Raw genomic sequence first — 24,270 nt, 5'->3', positions numbered from 1 at the left:
AAGCCCATGCACCACAACTACTGAGCCTGCGCTCTAGATCCCGCGAGCCACAACTACTGAGCCCGCGAGCCACAACTACTGAATCCTGCGCCTAGAGCCTGTGCTCCACAACAAGGGAAGCCACCACAATGAGAAGCCGGCGCACCGCAACAAAGAGTAGCCCCCACTCGCTGCAACTAGAGAAAGTCCATGCGCAGCAAAGAAGACCCAATGCAGCCAAAAATAAAAATAAATAAAATAAATAAATTTTTTAAAAAAGAAATAATTATCCTGACACTTGATAAAACAGTAACAGAGACTTTAACCAGGACTACTGCAATAGGGACATTACAATAGGGGAGAGAGATTGCACTCAACTCCAAATACAATGAGGACAAGTGGATAGAAAATTACTAAGAGGAGACGTCAAGGGTGGGGGAACTGTTGCTAAACCTACTTACAGGATTCTTGCTGAAGGCAGGCCAGGGTTTGATCAGATATCAAGGGTGGGGAATTTTTCTCTAAACTGACTTAGCAGGATTCTTGCTGAGTTTATTCTTACTCCGATTAGGAAGAGCACTACCTTAACAGAGTTAACACTAAAGAATAATTTCTTTCTAGAGGGGTAATGATGAAACACAAACTGGGCTACCCAGGGAGGTTGCTGGGTCTCCTTTAGGGGCAAGTGGGACGCATGATTAAATGCCAAAGGGATTCTCATCTATAAGACTCTTAGTGAAGTATTACGTGGAGGCAGGAGAAAAATGAAGATGACCTCTCAATGGCCCTTCAAATGTATGGAGCTTTCACTCAGGACTAAAAGAAAAAAAAAATTTTTTTTTTAAAGTAAGGTAAATGGCTCTTTCTAGGGGAAGAAGTAGGCTCCTTGGGATGTGATCTTTGCTCCGGACAGGGGAAAACCATACAGGGCTGCGGAGCAACCCTGGGGCCCAGTCACCTAAACACTACAAGTCCCCAAAAGCACCGCGGTGAGGGCGGGGCTTGCTGACCGTTATGACGTAGTGGGCGGGGTCAGACGGGACAGCTCTGCCCTGGGTTTTCAGCCCCGCCCCTGTCCCTTTCCCCGCCCTGTTGCTGTGGCGCCGCCGCTGGCTGCAGCCCCTGGTGAGTCCCTGGAGTGAAGGTAGGCAATTAGGGACAGTTGGGCCCTCGGGTTCCCCGACTTCACACATCCAGTCCTGAGAAAGGGCCATGGGCGGGCAGTGGGGCGGCTGGTTTCGGTTTTCACCTCCTTCCATTCTTTCTAGGGTGACCGTAAGTGAAAGTGGCGTCATGGGGCCCCTGGAGCCCCTCCGCGGCCTTGGAGGGTTGAGGGCAGTTTTTTCCCCGAGGAGGGCAGGGCTTCAGTGCCCGGAGCCGGGTGGGCGGCTCCTGGGGCAGAAGGAACCCTCTGACCCGAGTGAGGGTCTTTAAGTCATGGCGTCATGCCCCGCCCCCCCCTCGCCGGCCGAGGTCGTGCTGGTTCCTTAATCCCCGTGCTTGACGTCATTGGTGGCTGTGGCCGAGGGCGGACCTTGCCCAGTCACCCTAGGCAAGTTACTTTCTCTTTGGGCCTCAATTTCCCAGTCTTGATCCCTCAAGCCCCCTTCCTTCAGTTGAGGCCGTTTGTAATTGGAGGAGATGTTCTAGAAGACCGAGAAGAAAGAGCACTTGGGGTGTGGTGACCTGCTTCTTTACCGTTGATCTCCGGTAGCCCCTCCCTCCCCACCATCCCTCCCCATCTCCCCCACCCCAATTTAGTTTGGGGCTAATGTTCCCACTCTAATTTATTATGATTTCAACCCCTCCTGGACATTTAAACTTTTTTCTATCACTTGGATTCTTTGCTTCTGATGTAAGCCAACAAGTGGCCATGGTTGGAGCTGAGTAGAATAATACAAAAGCTATGTATTATAACATCTCCACTATTACAAAAACTGTTAAAAGCAAAAGACTTTCAATACAATAGGTCTTTGTAGATTATGTAGAGCGCATGATTAAGGAATATCCAGGTGACTCACTTTCGCAGATACTTTCAGAGGACCTCTATTTGAAACTCTACCCTTTTGCAGAAATGACAACTGTGGAGTGGAAAGGACCCTAAGAAAGGTAGTAAGAGTTACGTAACACTAACAAGTCATGTGGTCTTTGGAGTCAGATAGTACAAATAGGGCTCTTTAAAATTTTTGACTGTGCTTATTAATATAATACCATGCTTCCTCATTTTCTTAGATGAAAAGACAGTTAAACTCTTTCATCTCCTTTTTCCTTCACCTGGGATCATCATTATAGCTGGAAAGTTTCTTAGAGATTTTCTTGCCTGATCCATGTGTTTTACGGATGAGGAAACTGAGGCCTAAAAAGAGGTAGTGTGACTTGGCCAAGATCTCAGAGCTAGTTAGTGGCAGAACTAAGACAGGAACCCAGGTCCCTTGGCTCCTAGCTTAGTCCCCTTTCTACTACACTTCAAACACTGTCACTACCCATGTCACTTCAAGGGTTAGCAGAATCACGCTTTTCACAGAAAAAGTATAAAATCTCAGTAAAGTAAAATGGAATAAAATGGAGATTTAATCCACAGCTTTGAGCTTTTCGCAGTTTCTCCTGGTTGCCCAGAACAGTTTTTCTGTTCTTCCCTAGTACTTTTGGCACTGTGGTGTTGTGGTATGTGGGATGAAGGCTGCTTAGAATAAGCCGGGCAACTAATCCAAACAGTTGTTAATGAATTAGGTATTAAAAGTCTCCTGGGGGTACAAAATTTACTTAAGGCACTAGAAAGATTTTAGGTAAGGAACTGGAATGAACTTGGAAAATTTGGATTAGAGCAAGTGGCTCTCATAATTTGAGGACCAGTGACTATGTGTCTTTGCTTTTGCTCCGCATCTCAGGGCCATCTACACATCCATAATATCTATTGTCAGTGTTCTCTAAAGGGTAGTTTTGTGGAAGCATCTATTCCAGGGCCAGGGGGAGTGGAACTCAAATCAATTCATTCATTTTGCTAATTGCTAGTAGTTTAGAAACTTAAGTAAGCAGAAGGATGAAGGAATTAGGTTGAATGTGTGTTTAGTTTTTACTTATTTTTGTTTTTACTATTCCCAAATGAAGAACTGATTGGCATTTCTCTCTTGGCTGTGGATTCATTTGGTTTCCTTCTGTGAATTGATCCAGAGAAACTTATCTATAGTCTTCACTTCTCTTGAAAAATGTGCCCACTGGTATAAAAGGCTAATGCAAAAATGTTGGGCATTCTTTGTGCTAGAATTTTAGTTTCTGTTGCTGTCGTTTTATAAGGTTATTCTTTGTGGTTCAGCATACATGAGGAAAAATCTTTAGGAAAATTGGTGAGTTGATTTGGTTGAATATTTGCACTGTTAGAACCTAAACCAGAAAGCTTAAAAAAAAAAAAAAAGCTTAACATTTTTCAATTTTTCTGCTAAAAAGCATATCAGCGTAGTTTACAGATTCATTCAGAAAGAGCAGGAGTAGGACTGGCTGTTTGTTCCTTCAGGAGAATATAAGAGAATCTGTGCCCTCATGGAACAGTCCTGGGAGTACTGTATTAGACTTGAGAAGCTCATTAGATGAAAATGTGTCAGGTTTTCTTAGAAGCCAGGAGCCAGTTCAGGAGACTCATTTTAAAATATATTGCCTGTTATTGCCTTCCTCCTCTGAGGACCCTAATCATTTTGGAAACTGAGCTGAAAAAAAAAAGAAAAAGTAACAACTGTGTCAGAGTCCAAGTAAAGTGCCTCTGACAGTTTGTGGAATCTCTGCATTATTTTCCCATGTTTGATGGTTTGTTTTTAAAATTTTCTATTTGTTTTCCCTGGTCACTCTTTATATGGCCAGTCTTTGATTTGAGGGTAGGAGTAAGGAATTAAGTGGGATACCATTCCATGACTTCTAGGGAGCCTAATTCATCCCACTGCCTTTTAATGACTCTAGGTTTCTAAATTTAACATTTGCTCTTTTTGTATTTCTTCTCTCTTCCTTGTCTCTGTGGATATTGCCAGAATTAGAAGTGGATGGTGGACAGGTTCTATAGTGGGAAGAGTGGTTAAAGGAGGGGAGCTGATGCTTAAATCATTCTTATTTTCCTTCCGCATCCTTCCTGCCCGCCCCCGCCATGAACAGTCATTTCTAGACTGCTTTGTCAGAAAGGCAATTTCCCAAGCCGTTGTTGGAGCCCATTTCTCCCAGGGAATTTTATCGCTGGGAGGAAGTATAAGCTTTAAGGGTCACTGACCTTAAAAATCAGTAGATAGCTTCCTTCCAGGAAAAGTTGAATGAGATACCTCCTCACTGACCCAGTTCAGATTGACATGGTTATGCTCTAGGTTTACCCATGGCCTTTTCTAAAAGTCGTTGGCTTTGGTAAGAAGCAGAAAAGCCACTATTGTTCTTCGCTCTACCTCCTCAAACCCTTCTGCAGTCTTGGCAGAAGAGTTTTTTATTTCAAGAATGATTGAGTTCCGAACACCCAGAGTGCCATTGGGTGCCCCCTGAGTCCTTCTGGGAGTGTGATGAGATCTCTGAAATGGGAAACTTCATGGAGTCTGTTACATTTTTGATAAGCAAGGAACCAAGGCTGTTGACTTTTCCATACAGATGTTAGGTTTTCAGATGAATGACAAGAGATAAAGTTTCCATTGGCTGTACACTCAAGCCTCAGAATATGAGCTCTTTCATGTCATTTTGTGTATGTATGCTGTCCTTTCTTCAGTGAGATTCTTTCAGGATCTCAGTTCCCCAACCAGAGGTTGAACCCGAACCACAGCAGTGAAAGCCCAGAATCCTAACCACTGGGCCACCAGGGAACTCCCTCCTCATCCTATTTTAGAAAAGAGAAAGCTGAGAAACAGCAGCTTCTCCAAAGGTACCCAACAAATTAAGAGCAGGGTTAAAGATAAGAATTAGCCCCACCATCATTCACACCATTGTTTACCTACAAAGCCCCTTCCTTTCACTTTTTGATGAATTGCATACATATCTTATTCATTCATTTATTCAATGAGTAAGTACTATGAGTACATAGCAATAAGTGATTGCTATGGGCTAGTTGTTTTGTTGTGTATATAGTGGTGATAGTGTTATGAAGGAAGAGAACAGGGAGTATGATGGTATTTAGGTTAATTGAGAGACAGGCCCTGAATTCACTCTTACCTGAGTGTTCTCATGATCCACAGTAAAGGACAGATTAAGTCACATGCTCAGATAAAAGGTGCTCCAGGCTTAGGACAGAGGGGCTATGCTGGCCTCAGTGTGACTGAAGACCACTAGGAAAGACAGGGGTCTGCGAGCTGAGAAACCTCCCTGCCCAACCTCCCACAGCATCCAACAGATCAGTAGTCAACGGCTTATCATGAGGAACAAGTACTGGCCTAGACTGGAATGTGACCTCTTTCTTCCTTAGAAAAACTGATCTGAGGTTTGAGGTTGAGGATGTGGCCAAACTGTGTCACAAACCAGAAAGCTAGTACCTTTCTTAGTTCCTTAGCTCAGTCTCGAGAACAGGCAGTTCAGTGCCTCAAAGTACTCTTACCTTCTCTGTGAAAAAATTGACTTCTGGGGTAGCTGGAAGAGGAGGCCTGTTTGCTTAGAGTTCAAAATAAAACCAGGAAATTAGTGGGGTGGGGCAGAGCTAGAAGAGCTACTGTGTTTTTTTGGTTATTGTACTTACTATTTTTTTAAGGGGTGTATGTGTGTACAGTCTTCCAACATGTTCTAACAGCTGAATTTGTAAGATACCAGGTAGTAGTATTTGCAAATGTACAGCTGTTTCTTCATCTGCTGTGTAGAGCTGCAGTATTGTTTTCATTTCCCAGTAGAACTCTGGATTGAGAAACATAGACTCACTAAATGCATTTAGAAGACAGGGCATGTGGCTTTTGAGGGGCAGGAAGTATCAGGTCCCGACAATTCAAAAGACTTTGTTTCTTTTGTGTATTGTTTTTATCTCCCCAGTAGTTCCCATCCTTGATCACATTTTATCTGTACTATGACCTAGAAAGGTGAAATACAGCTTAATATCCCCATTTTATAGATAGGGATCCAAACTTGCTTGCTGTCCTCCAAACATGGGCTGCATTTTTCCGTTTCTTTGCTTTTATGCATGCTGCTTCATTCATCTGGAATTTCCTCACCCCCCAAACACATTTGTCAGAATTCTAATCTTCCTTGAGGGCTTATCTAGGATTCTACTCACTCCTCGAAGCTTTTTTTCATTTTCCTAACCAGTTTCATCTCTCTCTCTTTTGAACCCAAGAGCATTTTGCACTTACTCTTATTTGGCAGTCACTTAAATTCTCATCTAACCTCCATATCGGATTGGGACTCTTTTGAGAGCAAAGACTGACAGAAAAGAAAAAAACCACAAACGTAATAGTCACTAACATCTGTTAAACCCTCTCTTTATCCAGACTTTGTGCAAGTGCTTTATTCTGTCACTCAGCCTTTACTTTGTGTGAATTGCCTACTCTATGGCAGGTACTGATTTAAGGACTAGACACTGTACATTGCAGGCATACCTATCTGCTTCACAGATACTATTTTTTTTTTTACAAAATTGAAAGTTTGTGGCAACCCTACCTTGAGCAAGTCTGTTGGCGCCATTTTTCTAACTGCATTTGCTCACTTCATGTCTCTGTGTCACATTTTGATAGTTCTCACAATATTTCAGACTTTTTCATTATTATTATATTTGTTATGGTGCTCTGTGATCAGTGGTCTTTGATGTTACTTTTGGAAATTTTTGGCATTTTTTAGCAATAAAGTATTTTTTAATTAACGTATGTACATTTTTTTTAGACATAATGCTACTGCACACTTAATAGACTACAGTATAGTGTAAACATAACTTTCATATGCACTGGGAAACCAAAAAAATTGTGTGACTCGCTTTATTGAGGTATGTGCTTTATTGAGATGGTCTGGAACTGAACTTGCAATGTCTCCGAGGTATGCCTGTGTTTCAATTAATGCTCACAAAAAAAAGAATGAGGTAGATGTTATTGGCCCCATTTTACAGATGAGGAACCATGCGCAGAGTCCAGTTAAGTAAATTACCCAAGGGCATGCGTTTAATAGGTGATGAAGCTGGAATTTGAACTCCAACAGTTTGATTTCTGAACCCACGCTCGTCACCACTGCATGTCAAATAATCTTCTCTCATCCCTATCTTTCTTTCTGCCCCCATCCCCAGCTCCTAGCAGAGTGCCTTAATATATAGAAGGACCCGATAATTCCAGGATAAATGAAATTGAGTAGAGAAGCTGAAATCTAGAGAAATTGACATTCCAAAAGTCACAGGGCTTGTTGGAATGAAAAATCTAGAATCTAAGTCTTAACAGTTCCCAGCTCAGGAACCTCTAGGCTGTCTTACTAAGGCATTTAGAAGAAGGGGAGCAAACTAGCTGTGAGCAGAGAACAAGGGTATGTGAGGGTGATGGTGCCTGTGGTGAAGAGGTCACAGAGACTCAGAAAATTCTTACAGCACAGGAAGTTATGAATGCAAAGTGGCTCATAGTGAAACCGAAAGCAAGTTGTGTGATCTCAATACTTGTCAGGCTTTTGCTTTTCCTGACTTGCCCCGAACTGAATGTTCCCTGGGTGAGAGCCCAGAAATTTCCAGCATTTGACAACCCTTTTTGAGCCTTATTCTATCCCATATCTCATAACAGGACCCCTACCATGGAAGAGACAATAGAAGATCCCCCCACATCAGCTGTCTTGCTGGACCATTGTCATTTCTCTCAGGTCATCTTTAACAGTGTGGAGAAGTTCTACGTCCCTGGAGGGGACATCACATGCTATTACACCCTCACCCAGCATTTCATTCCCCGTCGAAAGGATTGGATTGGCATCTTTAGAGTAAGTGGTTAATTTAGTACCAAGTGACTGGGAACTAGAGGTGAATCTTAGTTACCTGAGTGTGTGTCTGTCTCTGTATTATAAGCATTTTGCATATATGTGTGGCCAATGTTAAAATCCTAAACTAAGCTCCCTAGCACTTCTCCCTACACACACCAGCATGTGCTGTAGGACTCAAATTTTAATTTCAGTCTTAAGCTAAAATAAGATAGCAAATCATACAATCCACAAGTTTTATTATACTTTCAAAAACCAAATGTAAATGTTTTTTAAATTATCCTATTTTGAAATATTCACCTGTGACTTGACTGTGGTAGGTGGCCCCTTACATAATTTCTGTGAATTTAAACGTCACTTGCTTACTTAGTACAGTGTTTAATTTGTTTTAATATAAGTATTACAAATCTGGAAAGGATGTTGAAAATTTACCTTGTCCTATATCTTGCACCCAAGAAGTTTGTTCCTGAATAAGCGTGTCTTGCTTCTTTGTGAAGATTTCCAAGAACGGAAAGTTTATGAGCTCCCTCGGTTTCCTCTTCCAGTGTCTAATCACCCTGTCAGTTCACGTACAGAAATGGTACTTTTTATTATAGTCAACTTACTCTCTAGCTCCTCTTCTTTCCTCCTCTGTACCTCTGTCTCTGACATCCCCTCACACACAAACACACACATACATGCACACTCTCGTTCACTCACTCACACACCATAATGACAAATCGTCCTATTTACAGAGACAGAGATAAAGGTCAAACGTAAGTAACTTACACTGCTGAGTCCCAACATAAGTGACCTTTGTTTTGACACCTCAGTATGTCATGTGCTTGTTTACCAATGCTGTTCATCCTAAAATCAGACATCGTTCTTGAGTGCACTGTGTAGGAGCTGATGCTAATTCACATTTCCTCATCGAATTCCTTTTCCTTAATTGTTTGGAATTCCAAGCTAAGTGATAGAACGATGGAAGCTGGAGGTAACAAGGCTGGTGTTTAGAGGTGGGGGTAGTGGACAACCGGAGGGACAGCCGGAACAACTTCCAGTGAGGACTTCACTCTAAACCAAATGAGAGTCTTATGCTTTTTATTTATTTATTTTGTTTTTATAAATTTTTATTTATTTATTTGGCTGCGTTGGGTCTTCGTTGCTGCGCGAGGTTTTTCTCTAGTTGCGGCGAGCGGGTGCTACTTTTTGTTGCGGTGTGTGGGCTTCTCATTGCAGTGGCTTCTCTTGTTGCGGAGCACGGGCTCTAGGCACGCGGGCTTCAGTAGTTGTGGCACGCAGACTCAGTAGTTGTGGCTCCTCGGCTCTAGAGCGCAGGCTCAGTAGTTGTGGTGCACAGGCTTAGTTGCCCCGCGGCATGTGGGACCTTCCCGGACCAGGGCTCGAACCCCTGTCCCCTGCATTGGCAGGTGTATTCTTAACCACTGCCCCACCAGGGAAGTCCCGAAAGTCTTATTCTTTTTAAAAACAAATGTTTAAAAGCATTGTTTTTAAATGCATCTATACTTCATTCATTTCAGAGGTATTGCATACCACAATAAGGAAATTGTGGTTAACCCAGAGGTTCATTGTCCACAAAGCTATTGATTTGAACACCTACCCTAAAGTGTGCAAGAAAAGTTTAAGACTAATAAAGAGAGAACACAAACTTTTTGAGAACATATGATGTGCTAGGTCTTTGATGAGGGTGTGTGTGTGTGTGTGTGTGTGTGTGTGTGTTTTCTAATTTAATCCTTACAGCACAGCAGCCCCCTGAGGTAAGTAGTAGTATTGCTTGTGCACAGATGAATAAAGTGAATGTACTTAAGATGGTGACCTTCCCAAGGTCTCCTAGCGGTGAAGCAAGTTTGTTTGATTCCCAAACCTCTGCTTTTCTTCCTCTTTTCTGCTGAATTCCTTTGAACAACAGATGGTCAGTTAGAGAATTAAGGGCTGACTGTAAAGTTGTGTGCTTCCTAGCTCACTTCTAAAGTGCTCCTGGTGTTCTTGCAGTGTAGTCTTACTCATACCCCTCAACCCCTCATCTGCCCTAACACCACTGGTTCCCAGCAGCAAGTAGGCATTCACAAATGTTTCTGCACGTGCAATATGCTACATCTTCTCCATAGAGTGAAAGCTACCACCAGTGATAAAGCCGAAAGTGGATGGGAGTTAGCTTTTCTTCCTTCAGTGTAGAGCCCTGTGCTCCATACTCTCCTTTACCCGGGCATTTATGCGATGTTCCAAGGTTTCAGGGAGGGGAAATGTCATACCACAAGAGGCAGGCTGGGACTAGGACTGCTCAGATGGAGGAGCCAAGGACAGAAATTGCAGGTGACTAGAAGTTGCTTCCTTGTTCCAAGGCAGCAGTAATTCTTAGGCCTTCCTAGATGATATTTTGGTCACAGTGCATTAAGAAACTCCAGGATGTGAATGAAGACTCCATAAAATTCCTGCTTCCTGTACCTCCGCAGGTGTCAGTGGCTCAGAGGTGCTTACAGCAACGGGGTGGGTGTTAATGAGACACTAAAACATGCCCTAGTATGTGTGATGCACTTACAGCCTTTTCAACCCTGCTCTGATTCCTTAGTATATGAACATGGAATTTATTTTTAGTTCTTTTTCTTCCCACTGGGCTCAGGCAGGGTCACAATACGGCAATAAATGTAATTTTGCTTATTTGCTAAGTATTCTCCCCTTAAAGACACAATGGCTCCTTTTCTATTCTCCGGTATACTCTTATCTTCCAGATAGGATTTGAGCCGTCTTTTACCCCTCTTCACATTTAGTGAGAATATTTTCCACTTAGCCAGCTTTCTGCTCTGAGGCATATTTTACAGTATCTTTATATCTTATGACTTACTGCATTCCATACCTAGAAGGGGCCTTTATGACTACCAGATTGTTGTTATCTTTATCACCAAAAAGCCTTCATTAAACATGCATTAAGAAAAACACTGAAGAAAGAAAACTCTACAGGTTGGACTGAGTTATCTGGTACCTCATAGTCTAAGAACTCTCTTGTCCATCCAACCCCAACACACACATTATTTTTATTTTTATTTTATTTATTTATTTTTTAAAAATAAATTTATTTATTTATTTATTCATTTTTGGCTGCGTTGGGTCTTTGTTGCTGCACGTGGGCTTTCTCTAGTTGGGGCGAGCAGGGGCTACTCTTCGTCGTGGTGCGCGGGCTTCGCATTGCGGTGACTTCTCTTGTTGCGGAGCACGGGCTCTAGGCGCGCAGGCTCAGTAGTTGTGGCTCGCGGGCTCTAGAGCGCAGGCTCAGTAGTTGTGGCGCACGGGCTTAGTTGCTCCGCGGCATGTGGGGTCTTCCCAGACCAGGGCTCGAACCCATGTCCCCTGCATTGGCAGGCGGATTCTTAACCACTGTGCCACCAGGGAAGTCCTCACACACATTATTTTTAAAATGCACTTTTTTTTTTTTTTTAATTTATTTATTTATTTATTTATTTATGGCTGTGTTGGGTCTTCGTTTCTGTGCAAGGGCTTTCTCTAGTTGTGGCAAGCGGGGGCCACTCTTCATCGCGGTGCGCGGGCCTCTCACTATCGTGGCCTCTCTTGTTGCGGAGCACAGGCTCCAGACGCGCAGGCTCAGTAATTGTGGCTCAAGGGGTCCAGCTGCTCTGCGGCATGTGGGATCTTCCCAGACCAGGGCTTGAACCCGTGTCCCCTGCATTAGCAGGCAGACTCCCAACCACTGCGCCACCAGGGAAGCCCTAAAATGCACTTTTAAACGCAGTGATATAACCGGGTTGGTATAGGTGACAAGACTGAATTGGACACAGGAGAGGACGAACCAGTGGAGAGGGCAGATCAAAAGTGCTTTCTGATTAAGAAATTCCAAGAACACTGTTGTAGGAAAATAGCAGTATCAAGGTTCACAATCCCACAACTTTTTTCCCAATCACTCTCAGTTCTATGTCTGACTTGGAGATACAATATTTGGAACTCTTGTCCTGGGTGTTGAATGGCCAGTTTTTGTTTCCTTCTAAGACAAGTAATTTAGACTGTGTGTGTGCATACCAGTTTTTAATTGTATATATAGTTATCATAAGTCAAAAAACAAGATTTGATCCATTGTGGGTAGATCTTATCATAATGAACTTACTCTATTGTAAAATCCACATAACAAAAAGTGCATTTTAAGAAGACATGGCCCAAATCTGAGCACTTTCAGATGCTGAACAAGAGCCTCTTGTCATTGCAGGTGGGATGGAAGACAACCCGTGAGTACTACACCTTCATGTGGGTTACTTTGCCCGTTGACCTAAACAGCAAACCTGCCAAACAGCAGGAGGTCCAGTTCAAAGGTGAGAAAAATACTGGATCAAAGGTAGAAGACAGCTAGCAGCCAAGACTAATTAATTCCCTTGAGCTTGAGCTTTCTGGGGTAGATAAAAGACTTCCAGATTTTTAGTTTTCTGAATAGACCTTATTTTGGATTAAAAATCATGTTCTGTTTTCAGCTTATTACCTGCCCAAGGATGATGAGTATTACCAGTTCTGCTATGTGGATCAGGATGGTGTGGTCCGGGGGGCAAGTATCCCTTTCCAGTTCCGTCCAGAAAATGAGGAGGACATCCTGGTTGTTACCACTCAGGTCTGTAAGCGTCTCATCGCAATCCCTTCCTGCCATTAAGAGGAGCAATTCCAGGATAGGGTAGAACTTCAGTCAGTAAGCCTTTATTGAATGGCTAACAGATAACTGTTGGGAAAATGTTATACAGTACCCATTCAAACCCACCATTCCTAAGGGAATGACTTAGGAATGTTAACAAGAATCATAACAATAAGTGATTTCTCCTTTCTCTAAAACTTCTGTAACTCAGTTGACATTCAGTTATTTAACTTTCCCAGTTACTTAATTTTTGTCATCTGCACATCTTATCACCATAGTAAATTTTATAAGCTCCTTTGAGGAGAGACACACCAAATAGTCTTCTTTGTATCTCTCAGATTCTTTGCTTACTCAGTTATTTAACAGGACACCTACTTCCATCCAACATTCTGGTAGGCACTAGGGATGTAGTGAAGAATCAATTAAAACCCTGTCCCAGTCTCAAGGAGCTAAGTCTGAGAGGAGAGACAAACAATATTAAGTGTTTGCAAGAAAAAACTATGTTCTTTTGTCATTTCCCCTTTTAACTTTTTGTGGCCTTAATTTTGTTTATCTTTCTTTCTTGGTAATGGCAGCCTCAGTGCTGCAATTATACAGGCACACCTCTCTTACCCCCTTCCGTACATACTGAGGGGCTGCTTCCACTTGGGGTACACAGATGTCAATACAGTGAGTGGGAATCAGCTAGACCCTAACCATCCCAGCCTATGGGAATTTTCTGTTAAGAGGGACTTGAATATCCATTGAGCTATAAAGGGCCAAATCTGAGTTTATGGAACGTTCTTTCGTAGGGCGAGGTGGAAGAGATTGAGCAGCACAACAAGGAGCTCTGCAAAGAAAACAAGCAGCTGAAGGACAGCTGTGTCGGCCTCCAGAAGCAGAACTCAGACACGCAGGCCGAGCTCCAAAGGAAGCAGGTACGGCTGCTGGTTAAAGGTGAACTGGGAGGATGGAGATCAGAATCATTTTCTGTTTTTCTTGTGATCTCACGCCCTGATACTAATACCTGGCACAGATTTTAGTATATTAGATATTTCCTTTTTATTGTTTACATATTGAAATGATATTTTCATTTAATGGATTATATACTATTAGTAAAATAATTTCATCTATTTCTTTTTACTTTTTTTAATGTTGCTACTAAAATTTTTAAATTATGTATGTGGCTTTCATGAATTAATTGGACAGCACGTTTCTAGGAGAAAAGCACCTTTATTTGCCCACTGCTGTGTCTGCAGTGCCAGAACAGTGTCTGGTGTGTAATAGGCACTCATTAAATATTTGTTTAATGAATTAATGGACAAATATAAGCTCTACTAGAAGAGAAATTCGGTAGATGTATTTTTTCTTCCTTTTTTAAATTGAGTTGTAGTTGATTTACAATGTTGTGTTAGTTTCAGGTGTACAGCAAAGTGATTCAGTTATAGATATATATATATATTAGATACTTTTCCCTTATAGGTTATTACAAAATATTGAGTATAGTTCCCTGTGCTATACAGTAGGTTCATGTTGGCTATTTATTTTATATATAATAGTGTGTATATGTTAATCCCAAACTCCTAAGGTAGATGTATTTTTAATATGGAAAGAACATATTAAGAACATTTTAATATAGAAATCCTTTTACTTGGATATTTCATTCACTGCTGTGTCATGCTATATGCCTGAAGTATAATAAGTGCTCAATAAATATTTGTTGGCTGCCTGAGATACTAAACACTGTCTTAGAGAAATGTTAAGTCCCTTTGATGTTTCAATCTACAGGAGGAGCTAGAAACCCTAAAGAGCATCAATAAGAAATTGGAACAGACGATGAAAGAGCAGAAGGACTGTTGGGAGACAGAGCTTCTTCAGTGAGTGCGACTCTTGAATGGGAGGAGCTGCTGTATCATAGACACCCTTAGGCAGGGTCCGATTAGATTTTAGAACAGTCTTCCTGTTATGACAGTGATAGGTATGATTCTCCCTCTTTGATTCAGGAGCTCTTTGATTCTAGGTTAGAGAATTAGTATCAGAATTTAAGGACAAATGACCTGAATTCAAGTATTAACGTTAAGTATTGAACACTTGCAGTTTGAGGTCAGGAAGCCAAAATAGGACTGAAGAAGAGACTAGTGGATTTAAAAATAACTCTGCAGGCTTAGGGCCAAGGCAGCCTTAAATCGTTTAAGGTCTGGGGGAGCTGACCTAGAATCAGTATTTTTTTTCACTTAGTCATCTCCACTTCCACAGGCTGAAAGAACAAAACCAGAAGATGTCCTCAGAAAATGAGAAGATGGGAGTCAGAGTGGATCAGCTTCAGGTAGGTAATGCCAAACCTTTGCCAAAGTATATTTTCTTAGCCTTGCCACCACTCCACTGTGGTGGCCCAGGAAGATGCAGCTCATCGTACTGAGTGCCTAGTGGTGGACCTCTCAGAGCATCACACTACAGTTTCAGGGTGTGTGTTTTCCGTTCTTGGCCCTCCACACCCTTTTTAACTTTTCTTTTAGCTACAAAATCCTTTCAAGCAAAATCTTACTAAAGAGCCTGGAATGTAAAGCAGGTAGCAGCAGAACTGCTCTCTTTTTTAGGAAGCTGTGCCTTAAAGAGGGGCTTTAAAGGGTGGTTTGTCAAATTTTACTCAGTTGAGTCTTAGATTCTTAGGTGTAAGGTAGAGCAGAAGAGTGAAGAAGTTCTTAGGGATATTTGGCAGTTGGGAGTTGCTGGGGAACACACATCTCTTTATGTTACTGTACATTTAAAAGCATTGTGCCTGTTTAGTTTTCCTTCTTTTTTATTTTGGTTATATTCACCATTTTTGCTTTAGGCCCAGCTGTCAACTCAAGAGAAAGAAATGGAGAAGCTTGTTCAGGGAGTTCAAGGTAAAACAGAGCAGTTGGAGCACCTGAAAAAGGAAAATGGCCAGCTCTTTCTCAGTTTAACTGAACAGGTAGAGTCATGGAACAAAATATTTTTAGGCATTTGTGAAAAAATACATACATTGTTCTTTCTTGGCTCTATCATATACCTGGGTGTCACTGGCTGCGGGAAAGGTCTCAGGGGAAGCCATCTGAAATGAGATATCTAACAGCTTTTCTTAGAAACTAATAAGAGAAGACTTGCTTTTCTCTCTGCACCCTGCTCGCTCATTAGCTCAGCAGGCCTTTCCCCAGTGTGTGCGCACATGTGCTTGTGCGTGTGCGTGTGTGTGTGTTTTCCCAGCAGTGGTACTGAAATCTGTTTTTGTGCAGAGGGAACATCAGAAGGAGCTCGAATGGACAGTGGAGGAGATGAAGCAGAAAGAAACTACTGCAGCGAAGAAACAACAGGAGTTAACGGCATGTCTGTCTTTGGATGGCTATGTGGGAGGGAGCCTAAAGAAGGGATAGGGCCTATTTTCAAGGGATGGACAGGATAAATGACACAGATTAGAACAGCATTTACCTCTGGACTTTCTTCTCTCTACCCAAAGGGACAGAATCTGCCATTTACAGACTGTTTAGGAGAAGTGGGCATTTCTAATATGTGACGAGTGAACAGGAATATTGGAAGTTAAACTTCATGAGAGGTTGTAGTAAATAGAGCCTTGGGCTAGGAATCACACAGAATAACCCCTACCCCCTTCTTAAAGAGTTTTTGTCGGGGCAGACAAATTAATGATTGTAAAATGAGCTCTACAATTAGAAGATATTATAGTAGTCAAACAAATTTTGTTATAATTAATATAATGTTAGCAATTATCATCATTATAAATTATTCTGAGCTATGTAATATAGTAATGAAAACCTAATTAATAATTTCCTATAATATATTGTTGGAAACGAGGCCTCATGGTGATAACAAGTGCCTAGTAGCTCCATTTTCTGAACTGTTGTAAGGACATGAGAAATCCTGATGTGTGGAGAATATCCAGTTACTGGGAATGTAACTCATATCCTCTATGCATCATTCATTTATTCAATCTTTATCCGATCGATTATTGAGTACCTACTGTATATAAGATACTGTGTATTTTAGCTTGATATAATAAAGAATAGATGCAACAAAGTTTGAAAATCATCAACTCACAGGTTAAGTATAGCCCACAGGAATGTTTTATTTGTTCTAGATGGTGTTTTTTAAAAAACTGATTTGGTGACCAACACTTAAAAATGGGAACATTTCCCGTTAAAAGAAATTTGTATTTCCAGCTTTTTGAAAAATCAGAGGCTCTGGCAACATATGAGCCGACACTCCCGCCCAGTAGCGGTATCTGGAGCTGAGTAGCTGCTGACCCTTTAGATGGGTCACGCGTTCCCCATGTGGCTGCAGTCCTCATTGTTTCGTTGCATCCCACTCCTTCATTCAGTTCCATTACTTGCCAGGCCCCTGTTGGCACTTTTCAGTTTGTGACCTCTGATGTAACAAAGAAATCTGCTTTAAATAATCTATAGCCATTCAAAGGTTTGAACCTCCTTGGTTTTCATGGAATACTTTTCAAGATCCAGGGGCTCCCCAGCTGTCTGATAGCAATTCTTTATTCCTCATGCATCCAAAAGGCCCCTAACTGAGGACTATGTATCTTAGGCTTCAGGAGCCTAGGAACAAGAAAACAGCAGTGGAGGAGCAGTTAGTACAAGAGGTGGAACGCCTAAAGGCAAAGGTAGAGGCCGGGAAAGCCTGTTTCTTAGAGAAGTACAGAGTGTCAACGGCTCCACAAACAGATCAGGCAACTCAGGGCTGCCGCATGGGTAGGCGACAGAGATGAGGGGCCCAGGAAGCAAAGGGTGTGAAGGTTTGTGGTTCCTGGACCAAGCCCAGAGGATTGTGCACCCTCGTTAAGGAGAATACACCCTCTGCTAAAAAGAGGGATGAAGTATGGGGCCAGAAACCAGCCTGGAGATCCCCAGAAATAGAGGCCCCAGCTCAGCCGTGGGTCTCAGGGAAGGTTTTTATAACCACTGAGCAGACAGACTGACAGTTTCTGTACAGACTCAGATAGTGCTCTCTTACTTCTGCCTTTTGAGGAAGTGAAGCAGGACCAGAAGAGCCAGCAGGAGCCAGTGGGGATGGGGAGCCAGGAGCCTGCAGTCAGCACTGTCGTCGGGTAGCCCCTTTCGCGTTACTATCTCAGGGTCAGCTAGAAGCGCACAGCAGTTTGGGCACCAGCATTCAAATAAAAAATCTTGAAAAAAACCCCACAACTAGTAGGATTAGCTTAAAGTGTTTTTGTGAGGTATTCGCATGTGTATATATATAGGCAGGTGTCGGGAAGCGCTGAAGCCATGCCTATGAGTTTTGGCTCCATGAAACTAGTCAGGTGAACCCATCATACTGGGAAGCCCAGGACCCCAGTCTGGATTCCTTGTAGCCTTGGATAAATGCCTTCCAGGGTTCCTTCTTCCTCAGTGTAACTTGAGTCCACATGCCTGTCTTCACACTGGGAGGGAGTCACACCAGCCTAACTCAGTGCTTCACGCTGGGTTGAGTGAGATGTTTATTCAAGACAAAGAAGATGATTGTTTCCATGGTTGCGTGGGGTTAAAAAAAGCTCAATTTATCCCTAATTCTGTTAAGCCAGTCTTGAGGTTTCCCCCAAGCTAACTCTTTCTCTCTTTGGTCACTTACTCCCAGCTAAACCAAAAGAAACTGGCATCTTGATGCCAGCCCAAGCCTTCAGGCATTTTGTTAAGTCATTTTTCTGTAAGTCAGCATCACCTCCATGGTACCACTCCTCCCTACCCCCATTTCCTTCTCCACCACCTCAGTCCCACCACTTTGGAAAGCCAGATGCTCTATGATCTCCTTGTTTTACCCCACCTTGGATCCAGACTGCAATAGGTGGTCCTAATCCTAATTTTTTTTTTTTTTTGACAGGACCAGAACTTTGACTTGTCAAAAAGACTGAGTGAGAACAAGATTATGTATAATGTTCTGCAGAAAGAGAAAGAGAGAATGGAAGAAGAAAATGATGTAAGTGTGTAAAAGAGTTTTAAAGGGAAGGAAGGAGAGTTTTAAAGGGTGACCCAGAGATGTGGTGATAACATAAAAAGTTAAACAAAAGAGCCCTCTCTGGGACATTGGATGGGACAGTTGCTCCCAAACAAAGAGTACATTTCATCTGGTTTCCTAATCTACTGCAAAACCCATTCTTTGTTCTGTAACTGAAGCTTGTTTGGCGTGGCAGTAGCGACCTTGAAAGGAACAGCCTTGATGAAGATCTAACTTATTATTTTTGCTTTTAACTCCACAGCTATTGTAAGTATTGTCTTTGGGGAGTAATATCCTACATCATTTTTATGCTAGCTGAGGGACCCTTTTCCTTCAGCACAACTTTTTTCTTTTTCTCTGCTGCCAAACCAGGAGCAGAAGTGGTGGTCTGTACCAGTGCTGGACCCATGGTAGGCCCCAAATAAATACTATGCATTCATTCATTCATCAGTTCATTCTTTCATCCAACCAGTATTTATTTTCTGCTGTATGCTAAACACATTATTATTGATTGATTGAGGATGATGGCAGCAAATAAAAAGGTTGAGCTTGAAGTCATTCTCACATTCTTGCTGGCATCAAAGAGCAGGTGTCCATGCATTCTGGCTGCTCCTCCGATCTACACCTCCAGCCATTCTCCATCTCTACCCTCTCCATAACCCTTCTGGGCTGTGCCTTCAAGTGATCATTTCTACCTTTGATTATATCGTTTATGCCAATGTGTTTCAATTTTGCAGAAAGACTTTGGGGTCTGTTTCTGGTCCTGTCATTCTCATCCTCTTGATTTAGTTAGCTGTACCTTGACTTTGAAATAGTCGATGGTGTGGGCTGGGGGTGGGGGAAGGGTGTGCAGAAGATGGGGAAGGAAGAATGCACACAACTTGCAGCAAGAAGAAAAAGATCTGATATTTGGAAGCTTTGTTAAGAACTAGAGTAAAACCCTCTTAAGATGTTAAGAGGAAATTTACTGATTTTCTTTTTTCTAAGAACTTTAAATGTTGCCTATCCCCCTTGTGGCTTGATCTCTTACATTCTTTCTCTCTCGCATTCCCTCCCTCTCTTTTTTCCTCCCTCTCACTCTCTGTTGGCATATCCATTTGATGGGATAAAACATGAAGAGGGAAAATTATATCAGATGAATATTCACACTATGTAAGAAAATTGTTCTAGGGAGGAGACTGAAAGAACCATTCTGCTCTCAATAATGTGTAACAGTTTCAATCTTAATATAGCTCCCACCACCCTCACATATCCATACAACTTCTGTACCCCCTTCAGTTGGTGTGTATTTAAAGATTTTAAATTCCTTTTTGCATTCATTCTAAACAAAATTCAATACATATTTAAATTCAGATATTAAGAACTCAGATCTTTGGAATACTGAGGCTGCTGCTTCCCCTTTTGAAGAATGATGGTTTATCATTTCTTGGGCTTCTCCAGTGCCACATTGTTAATTGAGAACTACCTGTAATGGGCATCCCTGGCCAGTTCCTTGTGGCCATCTGTTGTTGTCTTTTAACATGTCTCTGTAAATACTCTATCCTTAGCTTTTGAAGATGGAGAACAGCACACTGCTGAGTTACATGGGTCTGAATTATGACTCTTTGCCTTATCAAGCGCCTACTTCGAATCAAGGAGCTGCAAGACAAAACCCAGGACTTGTCTATGGAAACCCATATTCTGGTAAGGCAACTTTGCCATTCGAGCTGGAGGCCCCTGCTTGCATCCCTTTCCTCCAATAAATTTTTTTATCTGAAATGCTAATTAAGACCAGCCTCATTGTTAAGACTTGTTGGGCAGAAGCTGAGTACCCAACAGAAAGACTGCCAGGCAAGAAGTGTTAATTGAGAAATAAATCTGAATCTAGAAGACACAAATCAGATCATTCGCCTAGAGGCAGCAGACACAAATTGAGTCCCGTGGCTATATTCCAAATACATAAATCAGAGAAATGTCTCTGTGTAGAAGATACATACATCTAAAGCTGAGGAAGCTAATTAAGATTTGGAACTGGAAGCACGAGAGGCGGACCGTGCCGCCAGGACAGGCTGTTAGGCAGCCACCCCCGTGGCCTGACCAAGGGTAGCAGGGACGTGCTCAGCAGAGACTCCTGAGTGGAAATGGGGTGACAACCCGTCTTGTCATTGAAGGACCCGGGCTCAGATGTCTTTGCCAAACACGGAACTTTCCTCCTTTTTTGTCTCCAAAAGCGACATGAGACCTCATTTGCTTTTATGCAGTTTAAAGCAGTCCTGTTCTCTTAACAGTCACAATCTGATCTTTGCAACAGGCAGGGGTACAAGTTTATTTTTCCTTAAAAATATTTTTAAACATTTCATTTAAAAAATGACTGTGTGGATTTGGTCTTAAAATCTATTCTCAGACTATTTCTGTGTTAAATTGTTACTGTTTTCATTAAAATCTCATTTTCTCCACACTGGAAATAGGTTTATTGTTTTTTCTGATTATATAATGGCTACTGAAAATGCCACTTCATTATTTTTTCCTCTTTTCCCGCTATCCTTGACCTAGATCCCCTCTATCAAAGTAGATGGTATATATGAGAGCTAAAGAATCAGAAGGGGAACAATGAGGGCTACAAAAAACAGCAGCTAGAACACAGCTGGAGAATGCATTCTAGGGATGCATTTCATTGAATGAAATCTTTTTTATTACCTTCAGGTATCCAAGAAAGTTCTGCCCCCAGCCTGGTAAGTATTGGATTCATGAGATTGCCCACATCAGACCGTTGAGAAAATTTCCCTTCCCACTCCATCCAGTTCATGGGAGAACCACAGGGAGACGGGTTCACTGTGATAACTCCAGAAGTCAGCAGGGTCAATTTGGTCAGTGCCGAAAGCTGAGAGAGCCTCTTAGGGCGGGGAGAAGAAAACACAGTTCATCCATCAGTGTTCCGCTGAAGACTTTCACCTGTGAATTGAGTTTGGTAGCAGGACTGGGGAGGAGATATGGACCAGGCAGGTAGCCAAACAAGGTATGTCCAGTGCCCCTTCCAGGCAATATTACATCCTTTCAATCCTAGGGTTAGAGAAATGCCCCAGTGAGTATCTCCAAATGTGAATTTGTTCATTCATCCTCTATTTCTTGATCACCTACCATCTGCCAAGCATTATGCTAGGTGCTGAGGATATAGTAGAAAGTGAGACACAGTCTCTGCCACATATAGCTTAGATTCGGACTGACCTCTTTGCTCTTCCTCCCAGCTCTCCATCAAGAAATGCCCCACCTGCAAATCAGACTTTCCTGATGACTTGTTTGATCACACCTTGGAGCAGCACATGCAGACCCTTAGTTTGAATTGTCCAATTTGTGACAAGGCCTTCCCAGCAAAAGAGAAGCAGATCTTTGAAGACCATGTGTTCTGCCACACTCTCTAAGTGTCCCAGCCTCTTGGATCTATACTGTACGTGGATTTTATAGAGTAGAACCTATAGCTTCTACTATGAGTTATGACCCAAGATCCTGCCTAACCTGAATTATTAGGGATTTACTTAGTCCTGCTGCCCTATAGGTGGAGTCATGTCGATTATCTGAAGCATAGTGTTAAGGGCTGTTACTTCCATCCTTGTGGGTTAGTACCTTTTAAGTCACATAACTCCAGCTGTGTTAGCCTCTCAACTAAAACGCCCATTCTTCTGAGGGTCTCCAGCATAAAGGCCCTGGGATGGAGCTGACCTGGCTATTCACAGCAGGCCTGACTCGAGTACTAAGTGAGTAGTTTTCCAGGTTGTCCCACTGCCATTCAAGGTCAGGCCTTGAGTGTGTTTGTACTCAGTCCTCAGTCCTAACCCTGGGACTGGCGACTGATCAGAGGTTGAGAATTTCTTCCTCCTCCTCAGGCCTCCTTCTCCAACTGATTTAGAATAGTCAAAAATGGCATGGCAGAGAACCCAGACATCCAGTTTGGATACCAAAGGTTTCTCATCTTGATTTCCCAGCTCCCAACAGAAGCATTCCTTGAACTATGGACATGAAATATTATTTCACTCACAGAAAGTCTTTCTCTCTGGATACCTCTGACTGGCATTTTCTACTCTGGTTTTTTCCCGTGCACATAACTATTATTGTTGTAAGTCCTTTCTTAATGGTTAGTGGGACTTGTTAGAAACTGTATGGGTTTGCAACTTTCTGAGCAGGTGAGTTTGAATATGGATAAGTTAGAATGAGAACTATTGTTAATCGCTTTAATACTAAAAATAAACTAGTCCTCTACTTCAGGGACTTTGGTAATTTAAAATAAACCTTGAGTTCATGTTTTTTTATTTTTAAGCTTGTGGGGAAAGTATAATCAAAAGGATTGTCGGAATTATAGACCCCATCAAGGATTTCTCTTCACCTGTCTTAACTAGTCAACAAAAGAGTGTCCTGGCCATTATCTTGAGGTGGAGAGGGAGGTGACGAAGCATTAGTTTGAGAAATCTGGAGCCCTGACTTTCTTGTTCTAACTTTCTGTGCATTTTTGAAAGGGTGTGGATTTGGGCACCTTTTGTGAACTAACTTCAGTTCCCTCCATCCAGATCTGCCTAACTGAACTATAAGACAGCAATTCCGTTTTCTCCACCCCAGGGACTGAACAAATGGAAATGGCTCCAGGCAGTCAGCCAGCTGGTCACTGTAGAGACTTTTACAGAAACTTTTGAATGATGTGAAACATGATGTTGTGCATCAGGTTGAGCCAACTATAGCTCTGCGTTCCTTCTGGGGTTTTCCCTGACGTGACTGAAGTTAGGCCTTCGACTAACTGTATTGTCCTGGTCACAGCTCCTCACCTTTATTTCTCCTTTGATAAAATGAAGATGAAACTATACTCCCCCTCCTTCTCCCATATCACCATTTCGATATGATGTCTCTTGGACTCATAAGCCTTTGCCCCATAAGAATCAGATGTGACATTAAGACAAAGTCTAGAATAGAAATATAGGACTTCCCTGGTGGCGCAGTGGTTAAGAATCCGCCTGCCAGGGGACAAGGGTTGGATCCCTGGTCCGGGGAGTTCCCACATGCCCCGGAGCAACTAAGCCCGTGTGCCACAACTACTGAGCCCACATGCCGCAACTACTGAAGCCTGCGTGCCTAGAGCCCGTGCTTTGCAACAAGAGAAGCCACGGCAATGAGAAGCCCGTGCACCGCAACGAAGAGTAGCCCCCGCTCACCGCAACTAGAGAAAGCCCACGCGCAGCAACGAAGACCCAGCGCAGCCAAAAAATAAATGAATGAATGAATAGAAATATAATGGGGAGACAGTAACAGTTTTTCTGGCAGATATCCTTCCTGCAAAATTTCTGTTGCTCCCGAGATGATTCCAGTGAAGAACTGCAGTTTCATTTATTTTATACTAGTCAGCTCTTAATTAAGCACATGAATGGAGAGGAGCAGTGGTGCACATAACCCAAATCAGTGAATACCATTTTCTGGTGAATTACCCACCCCTTTGCCCCTGCTACCCCGAGGGTTACCGTGATTATCAACAGCAGCAGGAGCCCTTCCACAGGCTTGGTAAAAAAAAAAACAGTTGAGGTGTTTGTTAATGATCCTTTTTGCTGGATGTAAAACAAAGCATCTTTAACCACTGTTCATTATCCCCAGCTGCTCTTACCAAGGCTTTGAAGGGGGAATTATGCTCCAGGCATCTACTAGTGGTAAAGGAAACAGTCATTCTTATATAATCCAGTCATCACCCCAGCCTTTCCCCTCTATACCTCTTACACCCACAGATTTTAAAGCTGTAAAATTCCTGCAAGAAGTAACAGCTTGCGGGAGCAAAATGGTATCTACATCTAAATTGGATTTTAGGATCTTTGTACTCATTATGGCAACAAGTT

The 24,270-nt window shown here is 42.4% G+C and overlaps 1 protein-coding gene across 2 annotated transcripts; it reads left to right on the top strand.

The window, feature by feature from the left end:
• The first annotated feature begins 1,019 nt into the window (after positions 1-1,019).
• On the top strand, positions 1,020-22,689 carry CALCOCO2 (calcium binding and coiled-coil domain 2). Of its 2 annotated transcripts, none has more exons than XM_059907470.1 (13): positions 1,020-1,123; positions 7,662-7,851; positions 12,062-12,164; positions 12,321-12,454; positions 13,264-13,389; positions 14,240-14,328; positions 14,708-14,777; positions 15,285-15,407; positions 15,709-15,795; positions 18,314-18,409; positions 19,975-20,110; positions 21,110-21,138; positions 21,652-22,689. In XM_059907470.1, exons 2-13 carry the CDS (start codon positions 7,672-7,674, stop codon positions 21,823-21,825), a joined length of 1,347 nt encoding a protein of 448 aa, XP_059763453.1. In that variant the 5' UTR covers positions 1,020-1,123; positions 7,662-7,671; the 3' UTR covers positions 21,826-22,689. The 2 variants fall into 2 exon arrangements, with proteins under 2 accessions (XP_059763453.1, XP_059763454.1); XM_059907471.1 differs by having other exon boundaries at positions 1,044-1,104.
• The last annotated feature ends 1,581 nt before the right edge of the window (positions 22,690-24,270 follow it).

The sequence above is a fragment of the Balaenoptera ricei genome, chromosome 20 (genome assembly GCF_028023285.1).
Source record: "Balaenoptera ricei isolate mBalRic1 chromosome 20, mBalRic1.hap2, whole genome shotgun sequence".
NCBI classification, from domain to species: domain Eukaryota; kingdom Metazoa; phylum Chordata; class Mammalia; order Artiodactyla; family Balaenopteridae; genus Balaenoptera; species Balaenoptera ricei.
Note: the sequence above shows the minus strand (reverse complement) of the source record. Positions and strands in the feature narration are given on the sequence as shown.

Coding starts and splice junctions, on each gene's coding strand:
- CALCOCO2 (XM_059907470.1), top strand. CDS start 7,672: ATGGAAGAGACAATAGAAGATCCCCCCACATCAGCTGTCTTGCTGGAC. Junction 15,796..18,313: donor AGAAACAACAGGAGTTAACG/GCATGTCTGTCT, acceptor TTTTTTTGACAG/GACCAGAACTTTGACTTGTC. Junction 18,410..19,974: donor GAATGGAAGAAGAAAATGAT/GTAAGTGTGTAA, acceptor CTCTATCCTTAG/CTTTTGAAGATGGAGAACAG.